An 18,698-nucleotide genomic window follows, 5' to 3' on the forward strand; every position below is an offset into this window, starting at 1 on the left:
TCGTATTTTTAACAACTCTTTCTTGCAGTCTTGAGAAAATTAGAATGCACAACATGACCACAATTTCAATTATGAGTATGCTGTATTCTACAGTTGGGGAGGAAAACTTTAGTTTTGACTCCACAGCTAAGGTTTTAAATAACTCAGTTGTATTGCATGGTTAAATTCATTTAATGTCTGTGACAATTTGCCTTAGTGATTTCATGCTTTAAAAGAGATTTGGGACACAAATAGTACTAGCTGTTCTTTCAAATTCTTTTTTTTTTTTTTAGCTTAATTAGATGAATTAGCTTAAACCACTCTTTTTTAAAGGGACATTTTTATTTATTATCTTATTAATTTGTGCTGGATATTGGTTTATTTTGTATAGTTTTTACCTGGGAACAATGTTCTTGAAGAATTATTTTAACTTGTACTCTCTTGTATATTTTGTCTTATATTGTTTTCTGTGTTATCAGAAGTTTAAGACTTTACCTTATGTCAGTGTTCGTTTTCAAACAATTCCTCCTAGGAATTGCTAGGAGAATGCTAGGTTCTTTCATTCCTCGTCCTGAATGAACTCTGGTAAGGCTTTAGAGAATCTACATAGCCAAAAGCTGAGTTCATAAGGCAGTGCTGTGATATATTTTCAGTACTTTTCTACTGAGTCATTCTTATCTGTGTCTTAACTGCAAATGAAACTAAAATGGGAGCTGGAGATGGACAATACATTGTACAATCAGGCCAATAGACATCATTAGAACAAGAGCCTCAGGTTTTTCTTGAAGTGTTATTTTTTAAGAAGCTGTATATTTAGATAGAGATGAAATTTGCAGGGCTACCAGGAAGCAGGTTTAAATGCTTCTAATTCATGAGAATATTTTGGCGGGGTTGTATTGCATTAAACTATTAAGATAAATGTAAGAATTTAAATATATCTCTTAATAATGTAAAGGATCGTCGCATCCCATACTTTTATGTACTTTACGTGCACATAGTATAAATTCATTTTTCTTAAATTATTACAAATTCATTTTACTTAAAGTGAAACCCACATGACAAAGAATTGAATATTCATTATACACTTATATAAACACATTGAAAAATACATTAAACATTTCTGTCAAAGTATTTGGGAAGACCCTGGGGGCTATGAAAACTTTAATACCTCTAAGAAAATGGGAAGTTAAGGATCCCCCCACTTATGTACCGCATTGTATTATCAGATAACTGTTTCCCATGTTTTATTTTAATTAATAGGTAAACTACATACACCCCCCCCAGTGATGAAAATCACATTATTTCTGTGGTTTCCATCCACTGGGAGCTTGAAAATTTATTGTTCTCTTAACTAGGAGACCAAGCTGAACATTGAGACAGCCCCATGGCAATGAGTTTAAGATATCCATTATCACATACTTACATTATTACCATAATAGCAACATTATGAAGAAGCAAATCCAACTGACTGTTATTCACCAACTTCATTGTCAAAGAAAGGGATTGTAGTTACCTTAAACTCTGCCAAAAATTCCAGCAAAACTAATCAAAGCTGACTCTGAAAAATTATTTTCCAGATCCTTTATCTACTGTGATGTAACATTCATTTCTGTTAGAAACCCTTTGAGTTCACAACACAATGAGTGTTGTTAGACTTCAGGAGTGATGGACTGGGCTCCTGTGGAGGCTATACTGATGGCTGCCAAAAGTTAAAATAACTCCAACCAATGGTTCCACATTGGAATCTGTAATATCAGTTTTCCTTTCTTTAGAGTACCAATTGCACTCTCAAGGATCCTCATTCTTTATTTTACACTTACCTGGAAGTGGATTGATATTCAATACTTAAATCGTTTAAGTCATCTTTTTCTTTTGAGGGGGAAAGGGCTGATTATTTTTACAATCTTTTTGAGATTGTCCTTAAGATTATCTTCAGGAGGTATGACAGAGGCAATATCATGGCAAAGGTTCCTTGATATTTTAAAGTGGGAAAATAAGGAAGTGATCCTTGAGAAGAATATTATAACATTATTATGTACTCCAAAATTTATCTGAATGTTTACAATAGAAAATTAGACTAGGCTTACATCTATCAGTAGAAAATTTATGTAAAATTCTATTACATTATAGGTACACCAAATTTAATCAGAGAAACTCCCAGAGATTAAATTAAGGGACCTATCTGCAAGACTCCTGATCTCTCTTTTCCTCAAGAATAATGAATTACCATAGCCAGAGGCTGCAGCCTATCAGCAAACCTAAAGAGAAGTTACCAAAAGTCTTAAAATGGGGAGTGTTTCTCAAGACTTGAATTATCTGATCATGTCATGTCATTTTGAGGCTCCAGTTATTATTTCCTCACATGGAAAAATAAACCAGCAACTGCTTGTCAAGTATTAATATGGAGATAGAGTCTATATGATTAGATGGAGATTTTCACCCCTAAAGATCAATAAGTGTAATGTTCCTTACTTACCAGTAAATGCTCGAATCACACACTCTCTAATTTGCTTTGTCCTTACCTCATAGATGATAGAGTTGAGGGCAGGTGGAAGTGCCACATAGATGTTGGCAACAAGAATGTGGACATAAGCAGGTATTTTTTGACCAAACCGGTGAGTGAGGAAAGAGAAGAGAGAAGGAGTATAGAAAACAAACATGACTGCAGCATGGGAGCCACGAGTGCTCAGTGTCTTGTCACGTGCATCTTGGGATTTGAGACGGAATACAGTACGGAGGATGTAGCCATAGGAGATTCCGACCAGTATTAGGGCAAGGACAAGGAAGGAAGCAACAAAAAGACCATAGATGGCATTGATTCAAATGTTGATACGAGCCAAGTTGGCAATGCCCATGTGCTCACAGTAGGTGTGGGCAATAACGCGAGCATCACAAAAGGGCAGATGGTGGATTACGTAGATCATGGGCAGTGTGAGCACAACTGTACTCAATACAACACTGAGTCCAATTCCTGACAGTACCCAGACTGTCAGGATGGTTGTGTAATGGCGTGGTGCATAGATGGCCACATAGCGATCAAAGGCCATTGCCAGCAGGACTGCAGACTTCATTCCTGTGAAGGTGTGTATGAAAAACATCTGGGCCACACAGGCTCCAAAGCTAATTTCATGAGCATTAAACCAGAAGATACCTAACATATGTGGTACTGAGGATGTGGAAAGGGCCAGATCTATGGCTGATAGAATGGCCAGAAGGAAGAACATTAGATCCCGGAGGGTTCTCTCCATCCATATGACTGTCAAAATTGTGACATTGCCAATAAGAACCATTAAATACAAACAAGAAAATCCAGGCATGGACAGTCTCAAGCCCTGGGATTCCCAAAAGAAAAACTGTGGATGGATGGAATATGGTTATATTCTGATGGGGCATTCTGGATTTGGCTGGAATTAGGAGAAGATGGGGTCCATTTCTAAAAAGAAAAAAGGGGGGGAAGCACAAGAGCAGTTTCAAATTATAAGTTTTTATTTTATTAGAGTATAAATAAAGCAGTGATATTGTTTCCTATGTTCTTTGGTACTTTTTTTCCATGAACGAAGACTGATATCTGGATTAATATAAAATGTAAGGACTTTCCAAATTGAGGATGTTGAGACCAAATGTAACAAATCATTACGGCAAAGAAAAAAATGTGTAGATGCATACACACAGCCACACTAACATAAAGAAATATACATGTAAAAGCCATACACATATAATCATATACTGTATCCCAAATGGCTTCAGTATGTTTCGTTTAATACTAATTTTCACATGAATTCAAATTCAAAAAGTCACCTATCAAACCAACAGGTATTCCTTGCTAAAGCATTCAGTGAACACTTGTAGATAAACACCATCAAACAAACCCTAAACCGAGACAGGTGCAGACATTGCACAAGTAGAGAACAAGTCTAACCCGAAACATTTCTTATTAAAGCACTGTGAATTCCTTCATACTTAGACTGTAGTGAAACATAGGGCAACAAAGAGAACTTGAGGTTTTTCCCTCTTCTTGTATACAGGCAGAATATCCAAGAAAGACAATAGTCTGAGTAGTTGAAATAAAGGGGTTTAAGGGAAAAACTCATCATGGACCTAGCTCTCCCAGGTCATGAATAATTAGTAATGTTTAAACCCTACTCAGAGCAATATGCAGAGGTTCTTACCCCATCATTTGATAATTCATTTTTAACACAGAAAATCAGACAAAAAAGGAAAGAAAAGAATTTTAGGGAAGCAATAAACATGGGGAAAAAAAGGAAGTTAAGAGGAAAGAAACATGGTAGGTTGTATGGAAAATAGGAAGAAGGAAATGGAAAAAAAGAATTATTTTAAAAAAAAAGTTTAGCTCTAAACAAATTTAGGATAATTGGAGAAAATAAAAGCCCCAAAGTTGTGATAAATGTATGTTTTCCAAGATCTTTAACATTACTGACAAGCTGGCTTGCTAGTCAGAGGTTCTCTGATACCTAAAGTCTCTCTTGCAGGACTCAGTTCCCTGCTGCCTCTCTTGGTGTCTGTTTTTAAGCCTACTTTCATCAAAGTTTCTCCCCAACTTAAATTCTTCTACTGCCGTGAAAGGCCATTACCTTCACTATCCTGCATTTATCAGAGAGAATAGGAATTACTAAATTTTAAATCAATCTCCGTATTTCCTAGACACTGACTATTGAGTAATGAATATGCCAGAAATTGTCATCAGAGAACCTCACTCTTGATCAGTAGTCTGTAGAACAGAGTCATGAGGGATACACAATAATCCCTTATGAAAATCAATTCAAGCCTTCCTTCTTACCTATGAGCAAAGGATTACTTAGATTCCTTGGTCAAGTTAGGTTAATATATAAACTATCTCCAGCAGTAATAGGAAACAGAGAATCCCTATTATGCCTACCCCAGTGTATAAAGTTTGAAACTTCTGGCCCACAGTCTCCTAAGGGACAACTCAGAAAATAAACCCATGATGAATTTGGTTTGTTAGTGTTTTGTTGAGGATTTTTGCATTCATATTTATAAACACATATTGGTCTGTAGTTCTTTTCTTGTAGTGTCTATTCTGGTTTTCATATAGGAATAATGCTGGCCTCAAGAAATGAGTTTGGAAATGTTCATTGATTTTCAGTTTTTAAAAATGTTTTGAGGAAGACTGGTGTTAATTCTTCTTAAAATATTTGGTAGAATTCACCAGGGAAGCCATCTTGTAGGGAGGTTTTTGATTACAGATTCAATTTTCTTACTAGCTGCAGGTCAGTTTATTTAGTCTATTTCCTCATGATTCAGTCTTTGTAGTTTTGTATTTCTAGAAACTTTTCTATTTAATTTAGATTACCTAATTTTTAGCCTTTTTAATTTCTATGAAATCAGTTGTGTCTTCTCATTCATTTCTGATTTTAGTTATTAGAATTATCTGTTTTTTCTTTATAAATGTAGCTAAGTTAATCAATTTTAAATAATTTTATATTTATTACTATTTTTTAATGGAGGTACTGGGAATCATGCATGCTAAGTGCACACTCTACCACTGAGCTATAACCCTCTCAATTTTGTTCATCTTTTCAAAGAACTAAAACTTGGTTTCCACTGACTTTTCTCTGTTGCTTTTCTAGTCTCTATTTTTTCCACCTATGTTTAACTTTAATGATTTTCTTCTTTCTGATAGCTTGAGGTTTAGTCCATTCTTCTTTTTCTAGTCCCTTAAGGTGAAAACTTAGATTCTTTTTCTTTTAATGTAAGGGTTTATGGATGTATGTTTTTCCCCTTAGCATTGTTTTACTGCATCCTATAAGTTTGAAATGTTGTATTTTTATTTTATTGTTTTCAGTATTTGCTAATTGTTCTTGTGATTTATCCCTTGACCCATTGATTGTTTGAGTGTGTTGTTTAATTTCCACCTGTCTGTGGTTTCTAATTTTTCTTTTGCTATTGATTTCTAGTTTTATTCTATTGTGACTGAAAATTATACTTTGCATGATTTCAGTCTTTACATTTAGTAAGACTTGTTTTGTGCCCTAAAATATGATCTCTACTAGACAATATTCTGTGTGTGTGTGTGTGTGTGTGTGTGTGTGTGTGTGTGTGTGTGTATTCTGCTGTTGCTGAGTGGAATGGTCTGAACATGTTAAGTCTAAATGCTCCATAGTATTGTTAAAGTCCTCTATTTCCTTAGCAGTTGTCTGTCTGGTTGTTCAAATTATCATTGAAACTGGGGTATTGAAGTCTCCTATGATTATTTCTTCAATTCAGTCAATTTTTATTTCATTAATTTGGGAGCTCTGATGCATAGTGAATATATGTTTATAATTGTTTCTATCTTATTGGTGAAATGAGTTTTCCTCATTGTATAATCACTGTCTCCTATAACAATTTTTGACTTAAAGTTTATTTTGTCTGATATTAATATACTATCCTTGTTCTCTTTTCTTTGTAATAGCATGGGAAATCTTTCCCCCTTTTTCTCTTTCAATCTGTACATAACATATGTGACAGACTGTGAGGCATCTTTTTATAAACTTATTTGCCATCAATATACCTTCTTTGGTGTGGAGTCTGTTAAGGTCTGTGTACCATCTTTTCATTGAGTTGTTTATTTTTTTATTGATAAACTGTTAAGATTTCTTTGTATATTTTGAACACAGTCCTTGATACGACTTTTGAAAATATTTTTGCCCAATCTGTGGCTTGTTTATTCACTCTTGACAGTGTCTTTCACAGAGCAAACATTTTCCTTTTTAATGAAGTTTGATTTATCAATGGTATCTTTCATGGATCAACCTTTTATGTAATATATAAAAATCATCATCATAACCACTGTTGCTTAGATTTTCTCTTTTATTCCTCAGGAGTTTTAGAGTTTTGTGTTTTACACTTAGGTCTGTAATCCATTTTGAGTTAGTTTTTGTGAAAAGTGTAATGTCTATGTACAGATTTGCATGTGGGTGTCCAGTTGTTCCACTATTGTAACCATTTAAAAATATTATTTGTAAGCATTTGTAAAAATATCATTTTTGCTCCATTTTACTGCCTTTGCTACTTGTCATAGATCAGTTGACTGTATTTATGGGGGTCTATCTATGACTGCTATATTTTGTTTCATTGATCTGTTTGCTATTCTTTTGCCAATACCACACTCTCATTCATTATTTTAGACTACCCAGTCCTCCAACTTTGTTCTTCTCCTTCGTTGTTGCATTGGTTATTCTATTCTCCTCCATATAAACTGTAATATCAGATTTTCTATATACTACATGGCATAACTTTCTGGGATATTGATTGGGATTGTATTGCATCTATACATCAAGTTAGGAAAACTGACATCTTGACAATATTGAGGCGTCCTACACATAAACTTGGAAAATCTTTCCATTACATAGTTTCCTTACTTTTCTGTACAGTTTTATAGTTTCTCCTCATATATATCTCATACATATATTGTCAGATTTATACTTAGGTATTTTATTTTTGAGTACTATTATAAATAGCGATGTATTTTTATTTTAAATTACGCTTTTTTATTGCTGGTATAGAGGAATAAGATTGACTTTTGTATATTAACCTTGTATCAGGCAACCTTGCTATAATTACTTAATTCCACAAATTTTTGTCAATTCTTTTGGATTTTCTACACAGATGATTATATCATCTGTAATCAAAGACAGTTTTATTTCTTCTTCCCCAAACTCTATTCCTTTTATTTCCTTTTATTGTCTTATTGCTAAGATTGCCAATATGAAGTTAAAAATCAGTGGAGAGAGGGAACATCTTTGCCTTCTTCCTGATCTTAGTGAAAAAGCTTTGAATTCTCATTATTAGGTACAATGTTAGCTATAGGCTTTCTGTAGATATTCTTTATCAAACTAAGTTAGTTACCTTCTTCTTAGTTTTCTGAGAATTTTTATCATGAATGAATTTGGGGTATTGTGAAACACTTTTTATCTTCATTTATTCTTAATATGATCATGTGATTTTTTTCTTCTTTATCATGTTAATGTGATGGACTATATTCATTGACTTTAAATGTTCAACCAGTCTTACTTACCTGGAACAAATTGCCCTGGTCATGGTCTGAAATTCTTTTTTTACATTGTTGGATTTGATTTGCTAATATTTTCCTGAGAATTTTTTCATCTAAGTTTATAACAGATATTGGTCAGTATTTTTATTTTTTTGTAATATCTTTGGATTTGGTATTAGGGAAATGCTGACCTCACAGAATGAGTTAGGAAATGTTCCTTCCTCTGCAGTTTTCTGAGGAACTTTTCTCTTAATATTTGGCAGAATTCACTTGTGTAGCCATCTAGTCCTGCACTATTGTTTGTTGGGAGTTTTTAAATTACTGATTCAATTTGAGTACTGGTAATTGGTCTGTTCATATTTTCTGTTTCTTCTGGGGTCAGTCTTGAGAGAGTGTACATTTCTACAAATTTGTCCATTTCTTGTAGGTTGTCATTTTATTCGCATATAGTTGTTAATAGTAATCTCTTATGATTCTTTGGATTTCTGTTGTGTCATCTGTTCCTTTTCCTTTTTCATTTTGATTTATGGATTTGGGCCTTCTCTCTTTTTCTCTTGATGAATCATGCTAAAAGTTTATTGATTTTATTTATCTTTTAAAAGAACCAGCTCATAGTTTCATTGATCTTTTCTTTCTTTTTTTATCCTCTATTTCATTTATTTCTTCTCAGATCTTTATGATTTATTTCCTTCTGTGAACTTTGGGTTTTCTTTTTTCGTCTTCTAGTTTCTTTAGGTGGAAGGTTAGGTTGTTTATTTGAGATTTTTCTTGTTTCCTGAGATAAACTTATATTGCTGTAAACTTCCCTTTTAAAAACTTTTGCTGCATCCCATAGGTTTTTGATCATTGTATTTTTGTGTTCTTTAGTCTCTAGGTATTTTTTTTTTATTTCCTCTTTGATTTCTTCAGTGATCCATTTGTTGTTTAGTGGGTGAAGCTGGAGAGGTAGGGGCTAGAGCTGGAGCTGGTTGTGAGAAGAGATATTCCCTCTGCCCAGTGTTCATCACTGACCTATCAGGGGTGGTATCTGATTCCAAGTTGTTTGTGCCTGAGCTCTTTTTCCCTTTTAGTTTGTGTTTTCCCCTCTTCTTTCACCCAGACCCTTGCCCCAGAATGAGGAAGTGCCGAAAATATTGGGAACTGTGCAGTCTCTCAGCTCATGTTGGCCTCAGGCAGAGAGCCAAGGTGTCTCAAATGTGCTGTCTATGTGGGTGCCCGCAATTGATTCCCTTGCTTCGTGCAGATGTAGCCTCGGGTGCAAGTCCCCTTTGTCTCTCACAGCCAATCACTATTCTTCGCCTCCATGGCCACTCTCCCTGCTTGATTGTAGGTTGTAGTGCCCCAGATCTAATGCTGTTCTGTAACATGGAGTGATTGGGGCCAGAACATTCACTCAGCTCAGGTTGGTACACCTTACACTCACCAAAGTGGTCTTGGGAAACCTGGCAGCCACTAGAGCAGACCTCTCTCTACCTTGAGTTCAGGGCAAGTCAAGCTCATACATGCTCCTCATGAGCAAAGTCCAGGCTTTCTACACCCTCCTTTTACTCCCATTGGGCCTCCAACCAGCCAAGAGAGCTCTTCTCCTGTACATAGGACCCCAAGACTGGGCTGCCCAATCTGTGACTGTCACTGCTAACTCCTCACTCCTCATGGCAGGTGTTTACCCATGTATTCTTCCTCTTCCTCTGTGTGTCCTCCCAGGGCACAGGTCCCAACCCGATCACTTTTCTTCCCTTCTCAGCTAATTACATGTGGATCTTTCTTAGAGCCTTGATTGTACAGGAGTCCTGCTAGTTTCCAGTTAGTTTTCAGTGAGAATTGTTCCACACGTAGATGTATTTTTGATATGTTTGTTGAAGGAAGTAAACTTCATATCCTCTTACTCCATCACCTTGATCCATCGCTGGATCCTGTTATTTAAATCCATTCTGCCATTTTATGTGTGTTGATTGGGGAGTTTAAAACTTTAATATTTAAAGTAACTGCTTATAGGGAAGAAATTTCTATTGCCATTTTTGTTGTTTTATGCATGTCTTATAACTTTATGTGTCCCTCATTTCCTCCCTTACTGCCTTCCTTTGTGTTTAGTTGATTTTTGTAGTGACACTTTTTGATTCCTTATCATTTACCTTTTGTGTACTAAGTATTTTCTTTGTGGTTGCCACAGGTATTAGAAATAACATTCTGAAGTTATAACAATATATTCATAATTGATAATAACTTAACTTCAATCATATACAAAAGTTCTATTTTGTTAGAGCTCCACCCCCACACTTTATGTCACAAATTACATCTTTATATATTGTGTACCCAATAACATAGATTTATAATTATGTTTGTGCTTTAAAATTCATTAGAATAATAAAATTTAAGTTATGAACTAGAATTGTGATAATACTGTTTTTTATTTTTGTATGTGTATTTACCTTTACTGAAGAACTTTATATTTTTGTATAAGTTTCAGTTACTCTTTAACTTCCTTTAATTTGAACATAAAGGATTCCCTTTATTATTTCTTACACAGCAGGTCTAGTCGTGATAAACTCCCTCAGCTTTTGTTTATATAAGTATATTTTAATTTTTTTCCTCATTTTCTGAAAGGCGGTTTTGCCAGATATAGAATTCTCTATTTTTTTCAACTTTAAATATATCACTCCACTCTCTTCTGGCCTATAAAGTTTATGTTTCAAGTTGACATTGGAACAAAGTTGATGTATTTAATGAATATTGAATGTGTTCTGTATCATTTCAGTTTCCTTCAGGACTGTTCCTATTAGATGTTTGATATAATTAGATGGCTAATATAATCATATTAAAATATTGAGTTATGGCTCCATCTGAAGCTGTAAGCCTAAGGGAATGCACAGGTAAATTGCTTCGTAAGTTAGGAAGTTATCAATCATCATCTACAATACAAACACTCCCCCTTCTCCCAATGATTCCCTAAAGACCTGTTTGTGCCAGAGGTCATTCCTGCTTATCCTCCGAGATTACCATGCTGAAGCTGCTACATATAGATGGTACATGTTTAGGTTGCTTCTTGGCCCTGAATCAGTTTCTTCATGAGCTAATTAAGGCTGTTATGAAACTAGAGAGGGATATAGAGAAAGAAACAGTCTGGTCTCAGTGATCTAAGGAAAACTTTAAAGACCATGTGACACACTCAAACAACATCTTTTTATTTTCCAAATGATACAGATTCAAAAGAGAATATGTAATCCTTTGAAACAGAAGGAATACACATTTAAAAAATTTTTCCATGGATGAAATGAATAAAAAACTAGATTCTAGGAAGCAACAATCTTTTTTTAAGGATATTTTAGAAGTGAAGGTTATCTCTTATTTTGACCATATTATATTTCAGATCATATAAATCTATCGAAGGGACAATATGGATACCTCATGACATTTGGACTCAACCACAGGTGGGCATTTTTAGGCAGATAATATCACAGGGATTATATTGTATGTACAAAAAAAGGTGTTTTGCAAACTAATGTATGTATTGGTGTTGTGCATTTTTCAGTTCTATTCTTGTAATGCTCTGTATAGTATTTATACTTCCAACATATACTATTGAGCACCTAGTGAGTGATAGCCACTGGTTAGAGACTAGGTTGTAAAATTTCCTGTTAGTTATGTGATTACACATGAATGTGTAGGGACTCTTGTTTACGTATAGAATCTCATCTCACTTGAATCTCATTTGTAGTCCTTGATCCCAACTACACTAGATTTTAATTCATTACATCATGATTGTCTTTTCTGATGATTATTTATGCTCCTTTCCTTTTCCTTTGTTTATGTGTGTGTGCTTGTGTGTGTAAATAAGTAGATTTATTTAGATAAATGGGTAGATAGATATCATCTATATCTATACCTATATATTTATATTCAGTTCCCATAGGCTGAAGTCATATATGCTTCACATTCTAGCCTAAGGGCATCTACTCAAGAAGCCTTTTATTGACTCACTAAACTTAATTTGATTCCTTGCTGTCATTTCTGCATAACTCATCCTTCCTTCCCCTCTGGTGTAATTTTGCCTTATAAATTACTTGCTTAAAGTTAAAGTGTAATTACTTGTTTAAAGCTAAATAATTTTTAAAAGCCGTATTTGCATTGTTCAAGTGTTTTTCACTAGAATAAAGCCCAGAAATGTAAATGTAAAAGCCTAGGTAAAATTTCTTCAGTCAATGATATTTGGAGATTACATGTGTTGGCATGACTCTGGAAAGCATATAAAGAGGTAACTCTGTGTTAGTTCTTATTATAGTACATATTATATTTATAAGAATTTATCTGAGCCAAGAAAAGTGTATTCTCTTTAAGAGCTGACAATAGTGCTACCCAAGAACTGCCCTGATGGGAAATGGGAAAAGAGAAATTTAGTAACCCAAGATTTCTCTGAGCCCTTTGTGGTTACTAGGAGTCTTTTTCTTTTTTAACCCTTCTGTGTCCTTTCTTGGGTTCAACTACTTTATCCCAGAAATTTTCTGCCATGTATATTTGACTGTCCATGGGAATTATAGTAAGGAGTATAAGGAAATCTGCTGTACTCAATTATTGATTCTTCAGACATCATTAGGTCAATTTACCAATCCAATAAATAAACTGCTGTACATGTTTTAGGATGTGGGTTTCTGGATCAACAAATGAAGGAGCACAGTTAGGATCCAACTGCACATTGAAATGATCTAAATCTAAAAACAAATGAAGAAGACAAGGTAGTGAATGGGGTTAATGTTAAGAAATACATTATCCTTAGCAATATACATCTATTGGTTCAAAAGAACACAACATGTGCTTATTTAAAGGGTACACGATAAAAGAATAAATGATGGGAACAATTTACTTCAGAATATTTTGTCAGGTTAGTTATGTAGGCACAGTGTCAAATGAAAGGCTGAAGTTATGGATTAGCTTAATCCTATTCCAGAAATTATGCCAAAGACTTCAATATCATGTCCAGACAGGGAGGGACAGAGACCGTTTATCCTATTCCTCAAGTAAGAGTCTTTTAAGTAACTCCCTGCAATTTCTATAAGACCTCTGCTTAATCACTTCCAGTTATGGGAACTCTCTCACATGAGAGAAATATTGAATGAAATCTCAGAGGAGAAGCACAGAACTACTCAATAAATATTCGTTCAACTAAGTACATGTATGACTACAGATGAAATCTTTTATTGGAAATGAAGGGAAAAGGTAACTTATAGGTCTTTGAAATAATATGAAATGATAAAAGTGTTATCTTTCTGTACTTCTAAACACAATATTGGTTTGTTCTTAATTATCTGGTTGTAATGAACTTAAATGTGCCAGGTTATGAATTTGAGCTGTTTTTAAAAACATTATTAATGGCCCTCCTCAAGAAATTCTCCATTTTTCAGCATCTGGTTGTGATCATCTTGGCATAGCAACTCTTTCTTCAGAAGTACTGATAAAAAACAAAGGAAAGGCCATCATGCCTCCTCTCAATACTTCTCGTCCCTCTCCTGCCACCTTCTTGCTGATGGGCATCCCAGGACTAGAGCACCTGCATGTCTGGATCGGGATTCCCTTCTGTTCCACGTACGTGGTGGCCCAGGTGGGGAACGTGACCATTCTGGCTGTGGTGAGGGCAGAGCGAAGCCTGCACGAGCCTATGTTCTTCTTCCTCTGCATGCTCTCGATCACTGACTTGGTCCTTTCCACATCTACACTGCCCCGCATGCTCTGTCTCTTCTGGCTCGGAGCCCATGACATTGCCTTTGATGCCTGCCTGACTCAAATGTTCTTCATCCATAGTTTTACTGCTATGGAATCAGGCTTCTTTTTAGCCATGGCCATTGGTTTCGTGGCCATTGGTCATCCACTGCGCCATTCCACCATTCTCACCCATGCGTGCATCACTATAATGGGTATCATTGTGGTGATTCGGTGGGTAGCCTTCTTTTCTCCACATCCTATTCTGCTCAAACAGCTGCCTTGCTGTAGGACACGAATCATTGCCCACACCTACTGTGAGTTTATGGCTGTCGTGAAGCTGGCATGTATGGACACAGGGGCCACCAAGAGTTATATCCTCAGTATGGCTTCTGTTATTGGCCCATGTGATGCAGTTCTTGTTGCTATATCCTATGCCTTCATCCTCCGTTCTGAATTCCGCCTGCCATCCCAAGAAGCTAGCTTTAAGGCTCTGGGCACATGTGGGTCCCACGTCTGTGTTATTCTCGTCTTCTACTCCACCGCTGGTTTTTCCATTTTCACACACCGTTTTGGGAAACACATACCTGCACATATCCATATTTTTATTGCAAATATGTACTTTTCGGTGCCCCCTTTTCTCAACCCTATCATGTATGGAGTAAGGACCAAGAAAATAAGGGAGCATGTTCTTAGGACACTAATGGTCAAAGTTGTCTGATTGTAGTTGGATCAATAAAAGAGATGGTTCAAGAATGCATGGAAGTAAAAGAGATAAAGTATAGAAAATAACTAACTGCTCCTTCTCCCACAAGCTGTATTGCATCTATCACTTGAAAGAACTTTTATTTACTAGGTATCTGTAAATTCCAAAAATTCTAATTCAATATGTCATTTTAGCTTTTTCATTTGTTAAAACTGGAGAACAGATTAATCTCTGTGTCTTTTGAAGGATAATTACAAACATAGACTGAAGAGTAAAGAAAGGGGAAAAAGAGAAGTAAACAATATATATTTTAAAAGAATTTTCTAGAGAACTATATGATGAACAATATATATCTAGCAATTTGAAATAATTTCTTCCATGTATGTGGCTATAATTTCATAGAATAGATGTTGAATGTTGTATTGTTTTCTAATGGAATCAAACTGAAGAATTGTTGTTTATCCACATAAAGGAGTAGGACTAATAATATATAAATAAAAATTAATATTAAATGAATCTCTAAAAAAACAAAGAAGCAGACATGAATCAGTGTGAAGACTGTAATTTTTAGTGTTATGTCTGCTCCATTTTCTAGAGAAATTTTGATAGAGGTGTAGTGTATTTTTTAAAAGCGGCAATATCCTGGAGTCCACTGACTGCTAAAATTGAGGTCATGCATTCCCATTTTCTTATAGTTCATAGTCAGTACTACCAAGTTACCAAGGTCTCATGTGTTGAGTTGGCCTCATTCATTAGGTGACATGGAAATGAGTATCAAGACACAAGATCTGAAATCTCTTATCAGACAACAACACTGAAATAATCCTTTATTGCCCAGATACCAAGGACTTACTTTCTCCTTTAGCTTATTGTCACTACCTTCCCAACTCTGTTAGCCATTTCTCTTTATTTAAAAATATATAACCTAAGATCTATGAGCATTTTTATGCTTTGGATCTGTAAAAATTTTTTTTTTTAATCTTGTGCTTTGAAACTTTTTACCTCCCCTGGCTTATTAGCTTTGGGAACGCACACCCATAATTAAACACATGAAGACTAACATCTCTGGATTCACCAATACTGTTTATAATTCAGATATGGGGAGAGTGTGAAGTTTTCCATTTTGGAGAACTGGAAATATTTGGTCATCTTTTTCCTGACTTCTTACTAGATGCCCAAGCTGAACATATCTTATTACTGGGGTAGAATTTAAACTTCAGGACATTTTTCCAAGTAATTCATTAGCTTATTGGTTAAGGATCAAGCTAACTCCAGGTTTTGGAGGTAGACTGCCAGGGATGAAGTTCAGTATCGTGTGCTTGGCTAATTTTACTGCTGTTTAATTCCTCTTCACCTCAGTTTCCTAATATTTACAAATGAATGATAATAGTACCTATCTCATATGGTTGTGTGAGGACTAAATAAGACATGTGAAAAACATCAGTGTAGTGGCACAGAGGAAACACCCTAAATGTTAATTATTTTTATTTTTCCCCAGTGATTATAATTTCCTATGTTTTCCAACTTTTGTTTGTTTAAAAATGCTTTAAGAAATGCCCATTACATCTTATTCAATGCCTCTACAACTGTGTAATATTTGTATTTTAATATTTATATAATGAATATATTTGATTTTATTCCCTCTTAGCTACATACTGCTAAATCAAACAACTCCTCGAGAAAAAAAATTTTTTTTCTTTTTCTATAGAGTATGTTGCTTATTGGTATGTTGTACATTGATGACTTTATTAAAGCTTCTGGAAAATAATATAATGTTATTGGAGTTACAATAGTTACAAGAATATAGTAATCACCTTCATTTCTTCTGTTGATACAGTCATTTAATCATCCATTCGTTTATTTGTAACACATGTTCAATTAATACCTTTTAAACTGAATTAGATTTATTTGGACTAATTTTAATAACACTCAAATTTATTCTTCTAGAATTATTAAGTAATTCTCTTTTTTCTTTCTTTTCCTTAAAGAAATTTGTATGAAAAATTCATAATTAAGTTATTTAGAATCCTTTGATTTGGTATATATGTGGCAAACATTGTAAACTAATTTACTCGTCTTCTATGAGTACAAGGTTTCTGTGGCTTTCTCTGACTGCTCAGGATCTCCTTTCTCTTGTTTTATCATGCGAATTAAGGATATGGGATCAAATTAGGGTTCTATAGACTAAATTATAAAGACAACAGGCTGTATCATGCTTGATGGCACTTACATGCTCTCATACATGCTATTCTTTCTTCCTCAAATACCTTTTCTGCTAGATATCACTGTCATAACCTTCCCACTCCTATTTAAGGAACAGCTCAGTATACAATTGAAAGAAGCCTCTTAATGTTTCTCTTTGCTAAATTATATTTATATGTTAATAACAAGGAATAACAAGGATCTATCTATCAATATCATCACTCATTTTTAGCATTAGGATGGAATATAACTAAAGGTCATTTCACTGGTGACTTTTGTGTGTATGTTAAAATATACATAAAATAAAATGTGTCATTTTAACTATTTTCAAGTATAGAGTTCAGTGGCATTAGTACATTCATATTGTTGTGCAACCATCCCTACCGTCCTGAAGTGGGAGGAAAAGGGGCAGGGCACAACCGCTGAAGGAGTGACACAGCAATTGAGGGCAGGACAAACTGGTTAGAACCAAGATAGTGGAAGATTTGACTCCCAGTGGGCTTTAAGCCTCATGGCATACCCATGGGTACCATGACAGTTTCTAGGCTGACCATAAAAGGTAAAAAAGTAGACAGGGGCAGGGGGAGCATTTCCTGGAAATCCTTGCCTCTTCCCCAAAGTAGATGGAATAATTCTCCTACTTGTTAGCATATGAAATTACCGAGCCCATAAAACCTAACAACTCCACACCTCGTGGTAGCTCACTCTCTTGCCTTCTGAGATGGCCTGCACTATCTCTATGGAGTGTGTATCTACTTCTACTTCAAACTAAACACTCCACTCCACACCTCTCGGTTTCTTTCCCTCTCACCTTTCTGAAATGGCCCACATTCTGCCTATGGAGTGTGTATCTATCTACTAAGCCATTTTCCCTTCTGAGTGAGATAGACCCCACTCTCTGTGAAGTGTGTATCTCTCTAAATAAACTTGCTTTCACTTTACCGTGCTTTGCTCTTGAATTCTTTCCTGTGTGAGGCAAGAACCTATTCTTCCACAACAGTACTTTTCCAGAGCTTTTTTACCTTCCCCAGTTCACACTCCATATCCATGAAACACTAACTCCCAATTCTCTCTTACCCACATTCTCTGGCAACTATCATTCTCTTGGGCAGTTAGAATAAGTGGGGGCACTGGACAGAGAAGGTGGAGGAGAAGAAGGATGGCCTGGAAGTTGGCAATATGCCCACCTGCAGCATAAGGGGCTTTACATTCTCTTAATGAGTTCTAGCAAGTAACTGGGTGGGACAGCTGCAACTGCACCATAGCAACAATGACGTAACTGGACATGACCCAATGCTCATTGTAATATAATTAGCATTGCAATTTAGTTCCCCCTGTTGACTTTCCTTTCTTCATCATGGGTAAGAACATGCGCAAAAGGGGATAGGAATGACTAAGCACTCCGGGGCAAGAGCCGTCAATCAACAGACTGGCTCTAAGCAAGGGTGTAAGACAGAAGGGACAAAGACTGCCATTCTTTCTTGGATCAGCCCACCTTCTGCTCTTGGAGGGGTACTTTTGCTTTGCTAATAAAATCTTTAAAATCTTAACTACACAATGCTTTTGTCTCCCATCTGAATTCTTCTCTTTTGGGCAATACAAGAACCAAGGTCTTCCCCTTTTGGGGTAACAATTCTACTACTGTCTTTATGAATTTGGGTTACTCTAGGTACCTCATATAAGTGGAATCATTCAGTATTTGTCCTCATGTGACTATTTCATTTAGCATACTATCAAGGTTCACCATGTTGCAGCATATGTTAGAATTCTTTTCCTTCTTAACATTATATATAGCTTATCCATTCATCTGTGAATGGACACTTGGGTTCCATCATTTTGGCTTCCACCTTTTGGTTATTGTGAATAATGCTGCTGTGAACTTGTGGGGTACAAATATCTGTTTCAGTCCTTCTTTTCACTTCTTTTGGATATATACCCAGGATTGGAATTGTGGAATTGATGGATCATATGCTAATTCTACTGCCATGCCTTTTCACACAGCAGCTGCTTCATTTTACATTCCTACTAGCTTGTGCAAGGGTTCTAATTTTTCCACATCCACACCAACAGTTGTTATTTCCTTTTCTTATTTTTTTCCTCCCTTCC

General features: G+C 35.4%; 1 protein-coding gene and 1 pseudogene across 1 annotated transcript; one reads left to right on the forward strand and one right to left on the reverse strand.

Annotated features, from left to right (window-relative positions):
- Nucleotides 1–2,447: 2,447 nt before the first annotated feature.
- LOC105068540 (olfactory receptor 52J3-like) lies at nt 2,448–3,372 on the reverse strand (annotated as a pseudogene).
- Nucleotides 3,373–13,463: 10,091 nt separating this feature from the next.
- Nucleotides 13,464–14,405, forward strand: LOC105068559 (olfactory receptor 52M1-like). The gene has a single exon (XM_010954434.1). The coding sequence runs from the start codon at nt 13,464–13,466 to the stop codon at nt 14,403–14,405; it is 942 nt and encodes a 313-aa protein (XP_010952736.1).
- Nucleotides 14,406–18,698: the final 4,293 nt, after the last annotated feature.

This window comes from Camelus bactrianus, chromosome 10 (assembly GCF_048773025.1).
Source record: "Camelus bactrianus isolate YW-2024 breed Bactrian camel chromosome 10, ASM4877302v1, whole genome shotgun sequence".
Lineage (NCBI taxonomy): Eukaryota > Metazoa > Chordata > Mammalia > Artiodactyla > Camelidae > Camelus > Camelus bactrianus.

Coding starts and splice junctions, on each gene's coding strand:
- LOC105068559 (XM_010954434.1), top strand. CDS start 13,464: ATGCCTCCTCTCAATACTTCTCGTCCCTCTCCTGCCACCTTCTTGCTG.